General features: G+C 36.7%; 2 protein-coding genes across 2 annotated transcripts; both read left to right on the forward strand.

Moving 5' to 3' along the window:
* Positions 1–13,429: 13,429 nt before the first annotated feature.
* Positions 13,430–15,488, forward strand: LOC128011701 (uncharacterized). Its single transcript, XM_052594381.1, has 3 exons — positions 13,430–14,069; positions 14,680–14,958; positions 15,070–15,488. The coding sequence occupies exons 1-3, from the start codon at positions 13,631–13,633 to the stop codon at positions 15,486–15,488; spliced, it is 1,137 nt and encodes a 378-aa protein (XP_052450341.1). The 5' UTR covers positions 13,430–13,630.
* A 131-nt stretch (positions 15,489–15,619) lies between these two features.
* LOC128011435 (dual specificity phosphatase 29-like) lies at positions 15,620–16,265 on the forward strand. The gene is made up of 2 exons (XM_052593804.1): positions 15,620–15,844; positions 15,940–16,265. Exons 1-2 carry the CDS (start codon positions 15,691–15,693, stop codon positions 16,206–16,208), a joined length of 423 nt encoding a protein of 140 aa, XP_052449764.1. The 5' UTR covers positions 15,620–15,690; the 3' UTR covers positions 16,209–16,265.
* Positions 16,266–16,687: the final 422 nt, after the last annotated feature.

Genomic DNA, 16,687 nt, shown 5'->3' on the forward strand with positions numbered 1-16,687 from the left:
ATCATTTTATCTGTGTTAAGGATATCAATTGTTTCTCCTTGGATTCAGATAAATAAAGTTTATTGTCAGTTTATGTGAGGGAGGACTGGTGTGTTCCACTTTTGTTTGCAGTTGTCTGCCGTGGGTAGACTACATTTAATTCAAAGTGCTGTCGGTCACAATTATGTTTATTATATATAATTAATTATACATTTAAAATCTGATTAGTTTATCTGGTTTGCAAATTAGGGTTGTAAAATTATATATTTACTGAACATATAAAATATCTAGTATAGCCAAACTATTAATTACATTGCATCTAGATGAATGCAAAGAAATTAATTGACATGCTTTCAAACATGCTTTTTAAATGACACATGAGTTTTGGTAACATGGACTGAGAAAACATTTAATGATCTTCTGCTCAGAAACCTTGTAAAAACTTTAACTTTTACCAGCCATTACCAGCATTCTTCAAATTATCTTTTTTTATGTTCAACATAAGAAAGCAACTCATACAGGTTTGGAATGACATGAGGGTGAGTAAATGATGACAGAATTTTCATTTTTGGGGGAATCATCCCATAATTAGATTTGCCACATGGGAACCAAACAGAAATGCAAAATGAGTCTCTCTGTGTGTGTGTGTGTGTGCGGACAGGGTATTTGTCATGTTGTGGGTTCATAAATCTGTTTACAAAGTCAGAAACAAACAAACAAGCAAATAGCTTCTTTTTATATAGGCTATGGCTATTGAGCCTTCAAATAGCTCTCTGAAACTACACCCGAGATGGCTTGTGCATGTGAAATGAGAAAATTAAAACTTTGTCGTAGAGCTAAACCATATACATTGTTTGAAAGGTCTTGACCCAGAGAGTAACATATGTAAGTATGAAGATTCTACATAGCTCCTGTTTTGAAATACTGACCTTTGAAACATCACCTTGGTGCATATTTGAAGGCTTATAATAAAGCAATAAAAAGGGCTACACACATGGGACTAACTGTTATAGAGAGCTCTTGTCCTCATTTATGATGTAAATATAGTCAACAGCTCTGGATATTGTCAAATCGGGTTAAAAGTAATTTGAACCCATTTAAAAGTTAGACATTTAAAATCTGTTTACATAGATATGTTTACAATCCGCCTCAACTCCAAACTGTACTCTCAACTCACTATTTGCAATATCCAATTCTAAGAAATACACGATTTTTTAAAAAACTACAATTCCCTATAGCTACTCAGAGCAGGGTTGCCAGGTCCCAGAAATATTTCCAGCCCAATGACAACTCAAAACCCGCCCAAATGGAATGAAAACTAGCCCAATTTTTCAGTGTCCAATCAGATTAGACAACGGCTGGATTCCCACAAAGGGCCTTAAAATAAATGTATATAAGTTTAAGTTTAAAGTATTCGCCTTTAGTCTTACCCAAATTCTTTGCACACACTGTTTTTTTAATACACAATACACTATTATATATATATATATATATATATATATATATATATATATATATATATATATATATATATATATATATATATATATATATATATATAATACACTATTCTATCATCATTTGGAACACTTCGAATCCACTCCTTTAATCCTTTCTCCGTCTCCCATTCTTTGCGATACTTCTTTCCATACTTTCCCCATTTACCTGACATTTTAGAATGCTGCTTGTTCATCCACAGACAACCGAACCAACGCTTCTGACTACAACGCTCTCATGATGTGAGTGACGTGATGATGATGCTTGATTTGTGATGTCAAAGCACATGTGGCGCGCGCTCAAGTATTAATACTACTCGCAAGTATTAATTCCCGGGGGATCAACACCCATTAATAAAAGGTTCACTTTTATCTTTGTCCACAATTATTTTATTTTATTTATTTTTTTGCGGCCGCAGTACATCATAAATGTAGCCAAAAAACCGCAACCCGCAACTCCGTATTTTTTCCCGCAACTCCTTTTCTAAAATAGCCCAATTGTGCGGGAAAACCGCTACCCTGGCAACCATGACTCAGTGCAGCTTGATACAAATCAAGCACTGCAGTTGTAGTATCTGGTTTGCGAATTAGGGTTGGAAATTAGGGTTGTAAAAAGATATATCTACTGAATATATCAAATATCTAGTACAACCAATCTATTAATTGCATTGCATCTAGATGATTTACGTTAAGAAAATCTAAATATATTTGTTTATTTAAGACTTTTTAGCCGAAATGTAGAACGCGCAAACCCCGCCCACAACACAATGCACTTCCGTAACCTTCTGCTACCAAAAATGTATTTCTCTGAATCGAAGGAGAAATGTGCAAAAGTTATATTAACATATCTTATTGTTGAGTTATCTGTTTGTTGTTGTTTTTTCGTGGACAAATGTTGAATTCATCATTTTAAAAAAAAGTGTCTTGTGAATAAAATACTTTTGGGCGGAAGTACGTTATACAAGCCACGTGGTTTCAGCGATAGCAGCGTAACAACCATGGCAACGAACAACGAACAAACTAAATGTAATATACATTCAATGAAAGAAGAAAGTGAAAATAAAACGAAAACAGCCAATGGGAAGAAGAGAAAAAATGTGTTAAATTACATAGGCTTGGATCTGGAGAATTTCAAGCCAATAACAGTTATGTAGGAACCTACTGAATGTGGCACACTGTCACATACGGATTATGATTGTAAATTCATTGTATGTTATTTATTAAGTAAATTACTTTTCATTGACTTTAAATGTGATGTGAATAAGTGCAGAGCACCATGGCTGAAAACATGGCTGTAACTCGTAGAGTCAATAAACCTCTATGTTCCCTTTTATTTTATGTTTTTACAAACTCATAGTTGCTTCAGAGGATTCAAGATCCAATAATTTATTTTCATTTCAACTCAGTCGAAGGGGATTTTGATGGTGAGCTCACAAAAAACAAAACACCTCCCACACATTTGTACATTACAGTAAATAACATATTACATTATGGTAAACACATTTTTTTTTTTTAGATTAGATTAGATTCAACTTTATTGTCATTATGCAGAGTACAAGTACAGAGCTAATGAAATGCAGTTAGCATCTAACCAGAAGTGCAAGAATATAGTGTTTTATATACATAAAAGTGCAGAGTAAGTAAAGCTATGATATACAGAATGTACAGTGGAGTTGCCATATACAATATTGATCAGAGTATATACAGAATATAAATATGAATGCAATGTAGGGATTGTATGTACATTATGAACAGAGCAATGAAGGATTATATAAACATTATGAAGAGCAGGAACGTGAGAACAGTGGTAATAAATGCAGTTGGATGAGTGTGCAAAAATATTGTTGAACAATGTATTCTATGCAAAATAACAGTAGTGCAATATTTTTTATATAAATATTTTACTGTGCTTGTACAGTAACAATTATAGACAGTTTATTTTTTAATTTTGTACTCATACAGACAGACTAGTGGTGTATATGTATGCTTAAATACAGTGCCTAAGCTTTAAAATAGATCAGACCTAGTAAAACAACATGTCTGCACAAGTAACGCAGTAAAGTAATTATATTATATTATATTATAATACCTTGAATGAGAGCAGCTTACTGCAGTCCTAAATATTTAAGGAAAACATAGATTTATGAGAGGAATAGTGATCTTTTTTCACAAGTTTTCACCTCGAGGCTTTGAGCTGTCAAGATGTGATAGCAGGTATTCCTCTAAACACGTGGGTTCCGTGTAATGGATCAACCGCACTTGTCCCAGAGCTTTGATTCCTCACAAGGCCAAAGTTGGCATCCAATGTGACAATCATATCTCCATCCGCCTGGAAAACAAACACTTACAGTAACACTGGTTTTGTACCCGCACCAGGTTTATACATTTATACTATTACTATTCTATTACAATACTACATACACAAATTAACTTTTAAGTTTGATATTAATTCAGATTTTATTTCTATGCCATTAATTTAATCAAACAAGAACCACGCTGGAATTATAACCAACCTTTGGACATGCTGGGCATATTGTTCCATCATTTAATTGTGGGCAAATATCAACCAAACTTCTTTGTCGGAAGTGGTGATGCCTAAAATGGGATATGGGGTGTTGCTAAAAACCCTCAACAGAAACCTGACACTCCAGTGACAGAGAAACAGAAAGCTCTAGCAGAGGGATGGAGAAGGCTGTCTGGTCAGAGCCCATACCTCAACAGAGTACAGGTTTCTGGTTCACACGCACACATGGTGACTGTAACGGTGCAGAGCCGTCCTGCCAAATATAAAGAGGAAAATAACATAAAAACATAACCTAGTAGTACTATAGAGACTACCATATCAGTATAAATTAAATTAAATGTATGCATTTAGCAGACGCTTTTATCCAAAGCGACTTACAGTGGATTCAGGCTATACATTTTTACCTATCATGATAGTATATAAACTATAACCATCATGACTTTTTTTTTTTTTTATTGCATCACAAATTTGATTAATTCCTTAAAGGAAATCATTACTCCACATGTAATAGGATTGAATTCCTTAACCTGTCAATAAAATTAAATACATTAAGATTTTGTATCAGGTAAAATGACAAACCTGTGCTGACAATGATCTTCATGTCCTTTGTGTACACAGCATGGGTGCCATGGGCTTCAGGTAAATATAAGAATAACCCCAGGGAGGATGGCTCATAGTAAACATTCTGTAAGAAAGATGGATAGCTCTAATGTTTTTAAAACAACAAACTTGTGACACTAACAGTTGATACTGCATAGTGCTAAAACAATTTGAAGTATCTAATGAATCTGTTGACATTACTGTGAGTTTGCTGTCTGTATGCAAGTATAGCAATAGCAATGTAAGAAGGTATGCTATTGTTTTTACATTCCACTTTTCAGGAAGATGCAGTGAATTTCTGTGAATCCTCTTCAGGCAAACCTCACAGAACACTGCAGTGGAGCTGCACTCAATGCACCTATAATCAGCATGTTCTCGGCAGACAACACACGGGGTAGTGACTGATGCTGAACATTCAAACGTCACCTTAAGCATCTCATCCTTGACTGCATCCCAGGCATGAAGCTCTCTCTTCTTTGCCTTACTGTATGCGCTCTCAGAACAGCTCGGTGTCACATCATCAGGTTCAGCAGGTTGAGATGTAATAGGAGGGTCTGAAGGGTGGGTCTGTTTGTAGCTGGGCTGGGGAAGACCTTGACTGAGGTAAGAAAACTTGCAGGGCCCACCATAGACCTCCTCACCAACTTAATTTTAACGTTCCTAAAACGTGTGCTCATCTTAAGAGCTTTTCCCATATCTGAAATCAAATATTTGACAATTATTACATAAAGCAAAGTGCAACCCGTACCGTACTTCTTATCACAGCCTAAAAGACAGAAACACATTAGTGAAAATGGGATGCAGTCAGATGAGGGATATTTGGTGCGATAGTTAGATACAGCTAGCTAGATATATAAATTGCAAGATAGATAGATAGATAGATAAATACACATAGAGCTAGATAGATTATATAAATAGATACACAGCTAGCTAGCTATATATATAAACTGCTCAAAAAAATAAAGGGAACACTTGTGGGTTATATTGTGTTGTTAAGTATTCCCTTTATATTTTTGAGAAGGTATATAGATAGAAAGACAGATCCAAAGCTTCCTGATATAGGATCAAATCCAGCCAAGCTTTGTCCAAACCCACAGAACTTTATTTTACACTCTAGTCAAGATCCCAAAGGTTTCCAAACAGCCATAAAATACGTCTTGTGTTTAATATTTCCCTCAAGTCAATATGGGTTACATTAGTCCAATGATCTGGCTTCAGTGAGGCGTTATCGAGCATACACAATATGCAATAAGCCTGTAAGAGTGTAAAAAGTTTTTAAATGTTTACAGTTTAACTTTGCGTTTAACTAGAAACTAAATTCTCCCATTAGCTTCAGACGTAAATACAGCAACGTTAATGCTCACATAAAGCATACAACGTTAACGTAACGACAGGCTAATAACGTAATATGGCCTAACGTTAGCGATAACGTTTCGCTATACGGTTATCTCATGTCAACAATCATGACACGCAATACGAGTGTACGTATTGTTTTCCATTACAGTTTAAATGCTCAGTTTTATAATTTTAATAGTCTTACCTGAAAATATTAAGCAGGAAATATCGCAACGTTCCCGCATTCGTCCAGTAGACTTCCGATTACCGGTGAGCAGGAATTCTGGGATTGGATCTGGAGTCTTCTCTTGTATATTTGTGGGTGATCAACCATTTGGATGGATGATCACGGCCTTCTGAGCCTACTAGTAGGCACAGGAGGCCCCTCCTGGCCCATTTCTATGGGCTGATAACTGCTGATAACGCCCCATTCAATCGAGTGATAACGTTCGAATCGGGTGGAAAAGACTTCTATTTTAAATAAATGCTCTTCTTTTTAACATTTCATTCATCAAATAATCCTGAAAGAAGTATCACAGTTCAGCAGCACAACTCTGATAATAAATCAGTAACGGAGTAATGATGCTGAAAATCACAGAAATAAAATAGATTTTAATGTATATTAAAATATAAAAATATTTTTTTACTTCATAATTCTATATATTTTTTAAAAATCCAGTATTTTTGATGAGTAAAAGAAACTCCTGTAAAAACAAACAAACATAAAATAGCATTCTGATCCCAAACTCTGACCTGTGTGTGTGTGTGTGTGTTTGTGTGTGTGTGTGTGTGTGTGTGTGTGTGTGAGAGAGAGAGTGTGTGTGTAGCACTTGCACACTAATCCCCACAATAATAAAGATGTTAAATACTCATCTGAGGAGGAAACAATGTTGCATCATAATGAAAGGATGTGTAATGTACACTTTTCTGTAAACTGAGCCAAACATTTTCACTTATTTAGGGAAGATTAAGAATATTTACCGTATTGCGCAAGTTAGTTCATACTTAGATATAATTGTATATGCAATATTACCTTTTCTTTTCATCATCATCTTTAAGAGTTCATAATAATTTCTGTTCAACTTTATTTTTCAGTTGATAAATCCATGCACAATTCATAAAACACAACACATGCAACTGAGGTACAAGAAGCCTTGACTTCCAAAATCATTGAAATCATTAAAAAATTAAATCGACTGGTTAAAAAAAGCCTCAGGTCCAAATATTCATTTCTCACTAATAAACTGTTTGACAAACATTTCCTGCTTCGATGTCCAGATCTGAATTTAAAAAAAAAAAAATTCACAAACAGTCTCAGGAGTCTTGATATGAGGCTCCGAAGTGCGGATCTGAATCAACCGAGTCGCGAACAGGCTCCGAAGTGCCGATCTGAATCAACCGAGTAGCGAACAGGCTCCGAAGGGCCGATCTGAATCAACCGAGTCGCGAACAGGCTCCGAAGTGCCGATCTGAATCAGCCGAGTCGCGAATAGGCTCCAAAGTGCGGATCTGAATCAACCGAGTGGCGAATAGGCTCCGAAGTGCGGATCTGAATCAACCGAGTCGCGAATAGGCTCCGAAGTGCGGATCTGACACAACCGAGTCGCGAACAGGCTCCGAAGTGCCGATCTGAATCAACAGAGTCTCGAACAGGCTCCGAAGTGCCGATCTGAATCAACGGAGTCGCGAACAAGCTCCGAAGTGCCGATCTGAAAAATTCGACTAACCAATGTAAAAAAATAAATTCATTTTAATATAGTAAAAATAATTAAGATTGATCTTCCTCTATATTATATTAACAGCCTAACTTTTAACGAGCAACGCACCATAAGATCACCTTTATACTATAAACAAAACACTATATTTCAGCCTATATTAATAACCTCTACGTATTAAAAAACATAGAATGAATACCTTACTTACCAAATTCATTCAACACATTATTAAATCATATTTAGTTTTTAAACACTTGACAGGAACTTTCAGATCTGATTTCAAAGTTACGTTTATAAAACAACAATATGAAAGACTCCAATCACGTATCTAAAAATAAATCGCTACAGTAAAAGAGAAATAATAAGAGGAGTGAAGTTTCCCACCGTTCTGCTGTGTTTGGTCCTCACGCGCGTCTGACGCTCCACGGCGCGTCTCCGCCCCTCACACGCGCGTTAACAGCGCTAAATCAATCATCTGTGCTAATTATTATACATTTACTTCATTGTCAGCTTCAGGTACTTCATTTATTATTGTTCAATGAACTATTTGAAACAAAAAAAGGTTGTATTCGACAATACAAGTAGTGCTGTCGACACGCGGCTATTGGTAGTGATGCTACAGTCAAAAATCAGTAATAATTCAAACTTATCAAAATAAAATATATAAAATAATAGTTTCTATTTTAATATCCTTTAAAATATCATTTATTTCTGTGATTTGCAGCTGTATTTTCAGCATCATTCTTCCAGTCTTCAGTGTCACATGATCTTCAGAAATCATTAAAATATGATGATTTATTATTAGAATTAATAATAGTTGTGATGCCAAATATTATTTTGGAATCTGCGATACCTTTTTCAGGATTCTTCGATGTATAATTTTTTTTAAAGAACAGCGTTTATTCAAAATATAAATCTCTTCTTACAATATTAATCTTTGATTCACTTCTTATCAATTTAATACATTCTAAAAGAGTTATAAACTTTTGAACTCTAGTGTTTATTGTTAGAAAAGACTTCTATTTTAAATAAATGCTCTTCTTTTTAACATTTCATTCATCAAATAATCCTGAAAGAAGTATCACAGTTCAGCAGCACAACTCTGATAATAAATCAGTAATGGAGTAATGATGCTGAAAATCACAGAATAAAATAGATTTTAATGTATATTAAAATAGAAAAATATTTTTTAAAACTTCATAATAATATATATATTTTAAAATCCTGTAATTTTGATGAGTAAAAGAAACTCCTGTAAAAACATACAAACATAAAAAATCATTCTGATCCCAAACTCTGACCTGTGTGTGTGTGTGTGTGTGTGTGTGTGTGTGAGTGTGTGTGTAGCACTTACACACTAATCCCCACAATAATAAAGATGTTAAATACTCATCTGAGGAGGAAACAATGTTGCATCATAATGAAAGGATGTGTAACGTACACTTTTCTGTAAACTGAGCCAAACATTTTCACTTATTTAGGGAAGAGTAAGAATATTTACTGTATTGCGCAAGTTAGTTCATACTTACATATAATTATACGCAATATTACCTTTTCTTTTCATCATCATCTTTAAGAGTTCATAATAATTTCTGTTCAACTTTATTTCTCAGTTGATAAATCCATGCACAATTCATAAAATACAACACATGCAACTGAGGTACAAGAAGCCTTGACTTCCAAAATCATTGAAATCATAAAAAAAAATCGACAGGTTAAAAAAAGCCTCAGGTCCAAATATTCATTTATCACTAATTAACTGTTTGACAAACATTTCCTGTTCGATGTCCAGATCTGAATTAAAAAATAATAATTCACAAACATTCTCCGGAGTCTTGATATGAATCAACCGAGTAGCGAATAGGCTCCGAAGTGCCGATCTGAATCAACCGAGTCGCGAACAAGCTCCGAAGTGCCGATCTGAATCAACGGAGTCGCGAACAGGCTCCGAAGTGCCGATCTGAATCAACCGAGTCGCGAACAGGCTCCGAAGTGCCGATCTGAATCAACGGAGTCGCGAACAGGCTCCGAAGTGCCGATCTGAATCAACCGAGTCGCGAACAGGCTCCGAAGTGCCGATCTGAATCAACGGAGTCGCGAACAGGCTCCGAAGTGCCGATCTGAATCAACAGAGTCTCGAACAGGCTCCGAAGTGCCGATCTGAATCAACCGAGTCGCGAACAGGCTCCGAAGTGCCGATCTGAATCAACCGAGTCGCGAACAGGCTCCGAAGTGCCGATCTGAATCAACGGAGTCGCGAACAGGCTCCGAAGTGCCGATCTGAATCAACGGAGTCGCGAACAGGCTCCGAAGTGCCGATCTGAATCAACCGAGTCGCGAACAGGCTCCGAAGTGCCGATCTGAATCAACGGAGTCGCAAACAGGCTCCGAAGTGCCGATCTGAATCAATGGAGTCGCGAACAGGCTCCGAAGTGCCGATCTGAATCAACCAAGTCTCGAACAGGCTCCGAAGTGCCGATCTGAATCAACGGAGTCGCGAACAAGCTCTGAAGTGCCGATCTGAAAAATTCGACTAACCAATGTAAAAAATAAATTCATTTTAATATAGTAAAAATAATTAAGATTGATCTTCCTCTATATTATATTAACATCCTAACTTTTAACGAGCAATGCTCCATAAGATCACCTTTATACTTTAAACAAAACACTATTTTTCAGCCTATATTAATAACCTCTACGTATTAAAAAACATAGAATACCTTACTTACCAAATTCATTCAACACATTATTAAATCATATTTAGTTTTTAAACACTTGATAGGAACTTTCAGATCTGATTTCAAAGTTACTGCGTTTATAAAACAACTCTATGAAAGACTCCGATCACCTATCTAAAAATAAATCGCTATAGTAAAAGAGAAATAATAAGAGGAGTGAAGTTTCCTACCGTTATGCTGTGTTTGGTCCTCACGCGCGTCTGACGCTCCGCGGCGCGTCTCCGCCCCTCACACGCGCGTTTACAGCTCTAAATTAATCATCTGTGCTAATTATTATACATTTACTTCATTGTCAGCTTCAGGTACTTCATTTATGATTGTTCAATGAACTGTTTAAAATAAAAGAAAGGTTGTATTCGACAATACAAGTAGTGCTGTCGACACGCGGCTATTGATAGTAATGCTACAGTCAAAAATCAGTAATAATTCAAACTTATTAAAATAAAATGTATAAAATAATGGTTTCTATTTTAATATCCTTTAATATCATTTATTTCTGTGATGTGCAGCTGTATTTTCAGCATCATTCCTCCAGTCTTCAGTGTCACATGATCTTCAGAAATCAAATGCTTTGCAAATCCGCTCGAAAGACCTGATCTCAAATGATTCGCGAAACGCGCTTCAGAGTCCCGATCTGAATCAAATGTTTTGCGAACTCGCTCCGAATCCCAGATCTCAAGTTATTTTCCAGTGAAAGCGCTATAGAGTTCATTCGCTTGCCGAGAAATGGCGGAGGCCAAAATTGTTCAGATGTGTAAAGTGTGCCTTTGTGTTATAATAATTAAAAAAAAACTAAAAAAAAAAAACTTATTTATCATTTCATAGTTTTCCCACCGACGAAAATAAAAAAAGCGTTGAAATTGGGCTATACGGCAAGAGGAGGAGGCGACAATTATGATGTTTATTACGGGAAGTGTTGCTCTGCAAACCTTATGTGCCTTAATTTAAATAATTTATTTTCTTACACGATGTGTAACGTTGTTTAATTTAGGGAGTAACTCTGCAGTCCATAATTATTACATGTTCAGTTGAATTTGGCATGTTGTATATTGTTGTAATTAATGTGCAGCAAAGTAAGTAATCTTTGAATAGAGATATCGTGTACTACTGCATTTCTAAGTTTGTATTTACTTAGTAATAATCATTTATTATAACACTGTATTCAAGTCATACATAACAAAACTATAATTTAATTGTGATTGTGTTTGTTTTATTATATACTTTTTAGGCATGTAATAATTCTTTGTTATTTATATAGAGTTTACATTTGTACTGATTTATGTCTGTATCTCTATTTCAGAACCACACACATATACTTTGAAACTTTATTTCAATAAACACCTAAACGGAACATCACTTCTGCATTCTCTTTGTGGTCACAACCTTCCAAAGACCAGTCAAATTATACAGTCCATAACAATCACCAAAACAACGTCAATTATTAATTCCTCAACGAAACACTATAGTATTTACAATTATGGTCTATTAATTAACCAAAATAAAATGAAATATGTTACATTTAAAATGCATTCCAACAAAAATTCCAGTCAGCATAATCAAAGCTTGATTTGCATGTCGACCATTTACAGTAGGCTATTATTTAAAGAGATCGAAATGAAAGGAAAAGATGAATATAAACGAATATAGTATAAAAATATAAACAATAATAATAATAATAATAATAATAATAATAATAATAATAATATACAAATATTACGGGGACAAGACGATCAGTTAATGGACAAAACAAGGATAAAATATTTTTCAGTCAAATGGAAACACCCATATACGCAGCAATCATCTTTAATTGAAGAAATGTGTGAAAACATCTCTTGAGAGAAGCTCATATTATTAAATTCTACATTTTCTGCAGTGTGTCGCGCGTCAAGTCACGCTCCCGTGGGCGTCTTACAGACTGCATCTTACAATCACAACTTCATTGTGCTCTTACTCTTTTCGAGGCGAATTTCACAAAATTGGTCACCTCCGACAGCATCAGGTGTTTTATTTAGTTCTTTATTTCAATGAATGTAATCGTTTAATCAGGGCCGGGTTTCCCAATAACGATTGATCTTATGCTCAAGAACGTTTTCTAGAGTTATTTCACGATCGTTTGTTATTGTTTCAGTGCGTTTCCCAAAAATACACTTAACACAGTTGCACGTAGCTGTCCTTTAAGTGCTGCTTATGAGTCGCTGTCCGTTTATCAAGTGCTGAAATGTCCGCATGACTCTTCATTGTAGCACACGATCGTTTATTGACTTTAACCTAATGCTGCGCTCCAGACAGACAACATGGATATAATAACTATAATACCATACAATATTATAATATACTATAGTGTATAATATTATACTTTAACATAATAATATATAGGCTAATATACTTATGTTAGGTAAAAAATGTTAGCCTGAATGTTAGTTCTTAACCTATTCTTTAACCACTCTCTTAACCTTATGGCACGATTTTGTCTGACTCCAAAGTTTTTACTGCAGATCACACGTCGAGGACGCGCGTTTTGATGCACAAAGTATGTAATATGTAAAAATGAGGGTAAGAAAGCGGGTTAGGTACAATATTTTCTTTTTTTTGCGGTCCGAGTTGCGGGGGTTAGTTGAAAACGGTAGGGTGCGGGTTATTAATACATTGACCCGCGCGTCACTGGCGGGAAACTAGACGCGGCAGACGCGAATTTGACGCTCTATTCGCATTTGGTGTGAACGCAGCATGAGAGAATCATAAAGAGAAGCGGTTCAAAACATTTGTTCGTGGATCATCGCATTCAGACTGAAAAGCTGCATTCTCAAACCTGGTAAATGTGATTTATTATTATTATTATTTCGCGTTGGAGAACAATCTTAGCAAAATGCCGAAATAAACGCAGTTATAGTTTAAAAACTGCTTTTACAAAAGTGATGAATAATATATATTTCTTAGATAATTAGCGAATCAGAGAAAACAAACTGTTGTTGGGAAAACATTCTGTTTCCGTGGCAACTTTGGAACAACAGCGTAACGCGCCACCGCTTTATGACGTCAGACTCCGTATAAAAGGCCTCGCAGAATCTTTGTAGTTGAGTGATATTCGAAGCAGAGACTCGAGTCTGAGTGAAAGTCTTTGTATTACAGTCTGTATAGATCGAGATCTGCTGAGATTGTACAGAGTGAATCAGATCGAGTTTAAACTGAGATTATTGGATACAGACAGTTTGATAACTGTGCATTAAGAACAGATCTGTCAGTATGATAACTCCAGACACAGTGTCTATAGTGGCGAGAGAGGTGCGTCTGGAGGTTTATCTCAACGGTGTCTTCTACACCGGAGACAGTTGCTTTGTATTAGATGGTAAAGATGTGCAGCTGGAGCTGGAGATCACCGATGCCATCTACGACCTTCTCGGCTTCAGCGGTAATCAAGAGATAGATGTGAAGCTGCAGGTCATGACGGATGACCACATCTCCGTCAGTTCCTGCAGTCCAGGAGAGATGCACGTACAGCTGGAGACTGACGAGAATGAGCACATGTCGGTGTGTGAGGTCAAAGATCTGCAGCTGGAGATGAACAGGAACAGCATCTCGGAGCTGAAGAGCCCTGAGCCGGTGTCTGAAGATGAGAGCGATCCAGTCCCAGCAGGAGCTTCAGGAGAACAAGCCCTGGATGATGAGGAGAACCGCTCAACAGGTGTCTTCTTCATCTTTATTCATGTTTCTGACACTGTTTTATGATGCTGGAAGACAAAGACGTAATACTGTTTTACTATTTCAATGAGTTACTCTTCCACGTCCCCTGAAACCCTTATTTCCAAGAGTAACACCTCCTTGAGATTTCAAGCTGCATCCTCCAAATTTGGCAGAAACCTTCAGACTGATCTGAATTATGATGCTTTATCTTTTCAAACTGATCCGACTTACAGAATTCCATTAGTCGACTTCAAAATACTGATTGATTTCCATTAGGGGGTGAAAACTTTTGCATTGATTTAATTTTGTGATTGTGAACTTCAGATGTGAATAAGTTTATATCTATCCATCTATCTATCTATCTATCTATCTATCTATCTATCTATCTATCTATCTATCTATCTATCTATCTAAAACCAATTGGAAAACAGGTAGCAGAAGTGGTTTTTAAAGGTCTAATTGGGTTTGAAATGTTTGGTTTCTTAGAAGTAATATTTTCTGAGTAAAACCTTCCAACTTCAAGTTTTTAAAAGTTCTTTAAAACTTTCAGACAAGGCTTTGGTCAAGTTTGTCATTACGCTCTACTTATGTAGTATCTCTTCTTTCTCCAGAACTCACCACTGGGCAGATGACCAAGAACATTAGTGCAGTCTTCCAGGGATTTTGTGCAGCTTTCCAGGGAAAAATGCCGAACCCTGTTGGGGAAGCTGAAGTGGATCTGATTGGTCCAGATGGATCATATGTCCCAGATCCAAGTGCTCATGAGCCAGAATCTGAAACATATCTGGTCGATTCTGAGCAATCGTGTTTCACTGAAACTGATCTGGTTGCTCCTCCAGAACCTAAACTGGATCCGGTTGATCCAGAGGAATCATGCGTCAGCCCGGAAGGTGAAGAGATGCAAATAGAAATGCCATTTTACAATCTGAACTAATTATTCATGTTTAATCTGGTTTGAGATGGTTCTAATGCCGCATTGTTGGTTTTTCTTCTTTTATCAGAAAATACCAGCACGATGAAGAATAAGAAAGTCCATGGCTTCGTCATGACCAAGAGAACGGAATATGCTACAGTGAGGAACATAAAGAAAATCAGCACTTTCCTCCAGAACGACAGGCCGAAGCATGTTGGAGTCTCAGCGCGGCCAGATTTGGAGCTGAACGTTCCTGATCCAGAACCTGGAGAGAATCCGGATGATCCTCCTGAAGATGATTGGGATCTGGCTCCTCCACAGGAATCATGTGCACCAGCTGCAAGCGTTCCTGAGCCGGAATCTAAAGTGACATCTGAGCTTTCAATGTTGGAAAACTACGTCCCTCTAAACGTGTTCCAACTGGAGGATCGTTTGGAGAAATACACACCTCTCAAACAAAGACACGTGACTAACGTCTGGCCCAGGCTCTTCATCGGAGATGAGTGAGTCTACAACACAACTCTATTTCTCTTATTGTTCTGTCATTTATTCTGCTTGGTACGTCCTCTGTAAGAAAGACTAACCCAGGCCGTTGTGTTCTTGTGCAGAGAGATGGCCACCGACCGAGATGTGCATCACTCACATCCTCAACGCTGCAGCACCAAAGAAGCATCTTAAATACTACTTAGGACGTTTTAATGATGAAGACATGGTAGGAACGGTCAATACAGGGTCCAGATATTACAGAGGCTTGCACATCAATTATTACGGCTTGCCTACAGCAGACAGACACTGTTCTGACATCAGCAAGTGCTTCATACCAGCTGCCAAATTCATTGACAAGGCCCTGGAGAAGCGAGCAAGTGAGCTGAGAAACACACACAGCATTTCTCATCTATTAGAGTCCTACAGTCTAGAAATGAAGTGTTTGACCGTCTGACTGTGTTTCTCTCCTCAGGTAAGGTGCTGATTTGCTGCAAGCAGGGTGTGGAGCACTCGGTGACTCTGTTTCTGGCGTATCTGATGATCTGTCATGACATGATGGTGGAGGAGGCCATCGATCACGTCATGAAGGAGAGACGCATCAGACCCTCCAGAGACGTCCTGAAGAAGCTGATGCTCCTCAACGCTGACCTGGTGCTGCAGAGAAAACTGAAACTGCAGGACATCAAAACCGGCCGAAAGAGGAACAAGTGGCAGCTTAAAAAAAGGAGAGCGCTGATATAAAAATAATAAAAATGTGCACAGATGAAAAAACATAACAGCAAGAGCTGTCCTGGTAATGAGCTGCTAGTACTTTTATTTATTTATTAGTTATTTTATGTGTTCATCTAGTGCAGAAGAACAAGTGCACAGATAGAAAAAAAATGTGTATATAAATAGAAATGTGAGCAAAATTATTCAGAAGTAATTCAGAAGTAAAATCAAACTTTTGCACATAGTTGAATAAAATATAAAAATGAATGGAGCTGCCAGTGCTTTTGTGTATTTAATTCTTATAGTGCAGATGAATAAGTGCACAGATAGTTAAACAGTTCAAATCAAACTTTTGCACACAGTTATATTAAATATTACAAATATTTCATTTCACAAACACTCAAAAAAAATGGATTGTTCGTTTTACACAGATATGTTTTGTTAAAACAACACAAATATATTTAGTTTTCCACCAAAACACAGTTGTATTGTGCTTAATCAACTTAAAC

This window comes from Carassius gibelio, chromosome B23 (assembly GCF_023724105.1).
Source record: "Carassius gibelio isolate Cgi1373 ecotype wild population from Czech Republic chromosome B23, carGib1.2-hapl.c, whole genome shotgun sequence".
NCBI lineage: Eukaryota > Metazoa > Chordata > Actinopteri > Cypriniformes > Cyprinidae > Carassius > Carassius gibelio.

What these genes read in the sequence shown, in the direction of transcription:
- LOC128011701 (XM_052594381.1), top strand. Translation starts at nt 13,631, where the DNA reads ATGATAACTCCAGACACAGTGTCTATAGTGGCGAGAGAGGTGCGTCTG. An exon ending in TGAGGAGAACCGCTCAACAG is followed by an intron (nt 14,070 to 14,679) that starts GTGTCTTCTTCA and finishes TTCTTTCTCCAG; the next exon opens with AACTCACCACTGGGCAGATG. An exon ending in ATCATGCGTCAGCCCGGAAG is followed by an intron (nt 14,959 to 15,069) that starts GTGAAGAGATGC and finishes TTCTTTTATCAG; the next exon opens with AAAATACCAGCACGATGAAG.
- LOC128011435 (XM_052593804.1), top strand. Translation starts at nt 15,691, where the DNA reads ATGGTAGGAACGGTCAATACAGGGTCCAGATATTACAGAGGCTTGCAC. An exon ending in GGCCCTGGAGAAGCGAGCAA is followed by an intron (nt 15,845 to 15,939) that starts GTGAGCTGAGAA and finishes TTCTCTCCTCAG; the next exon opens with GTAAGGTGCTGATTTGCTGC.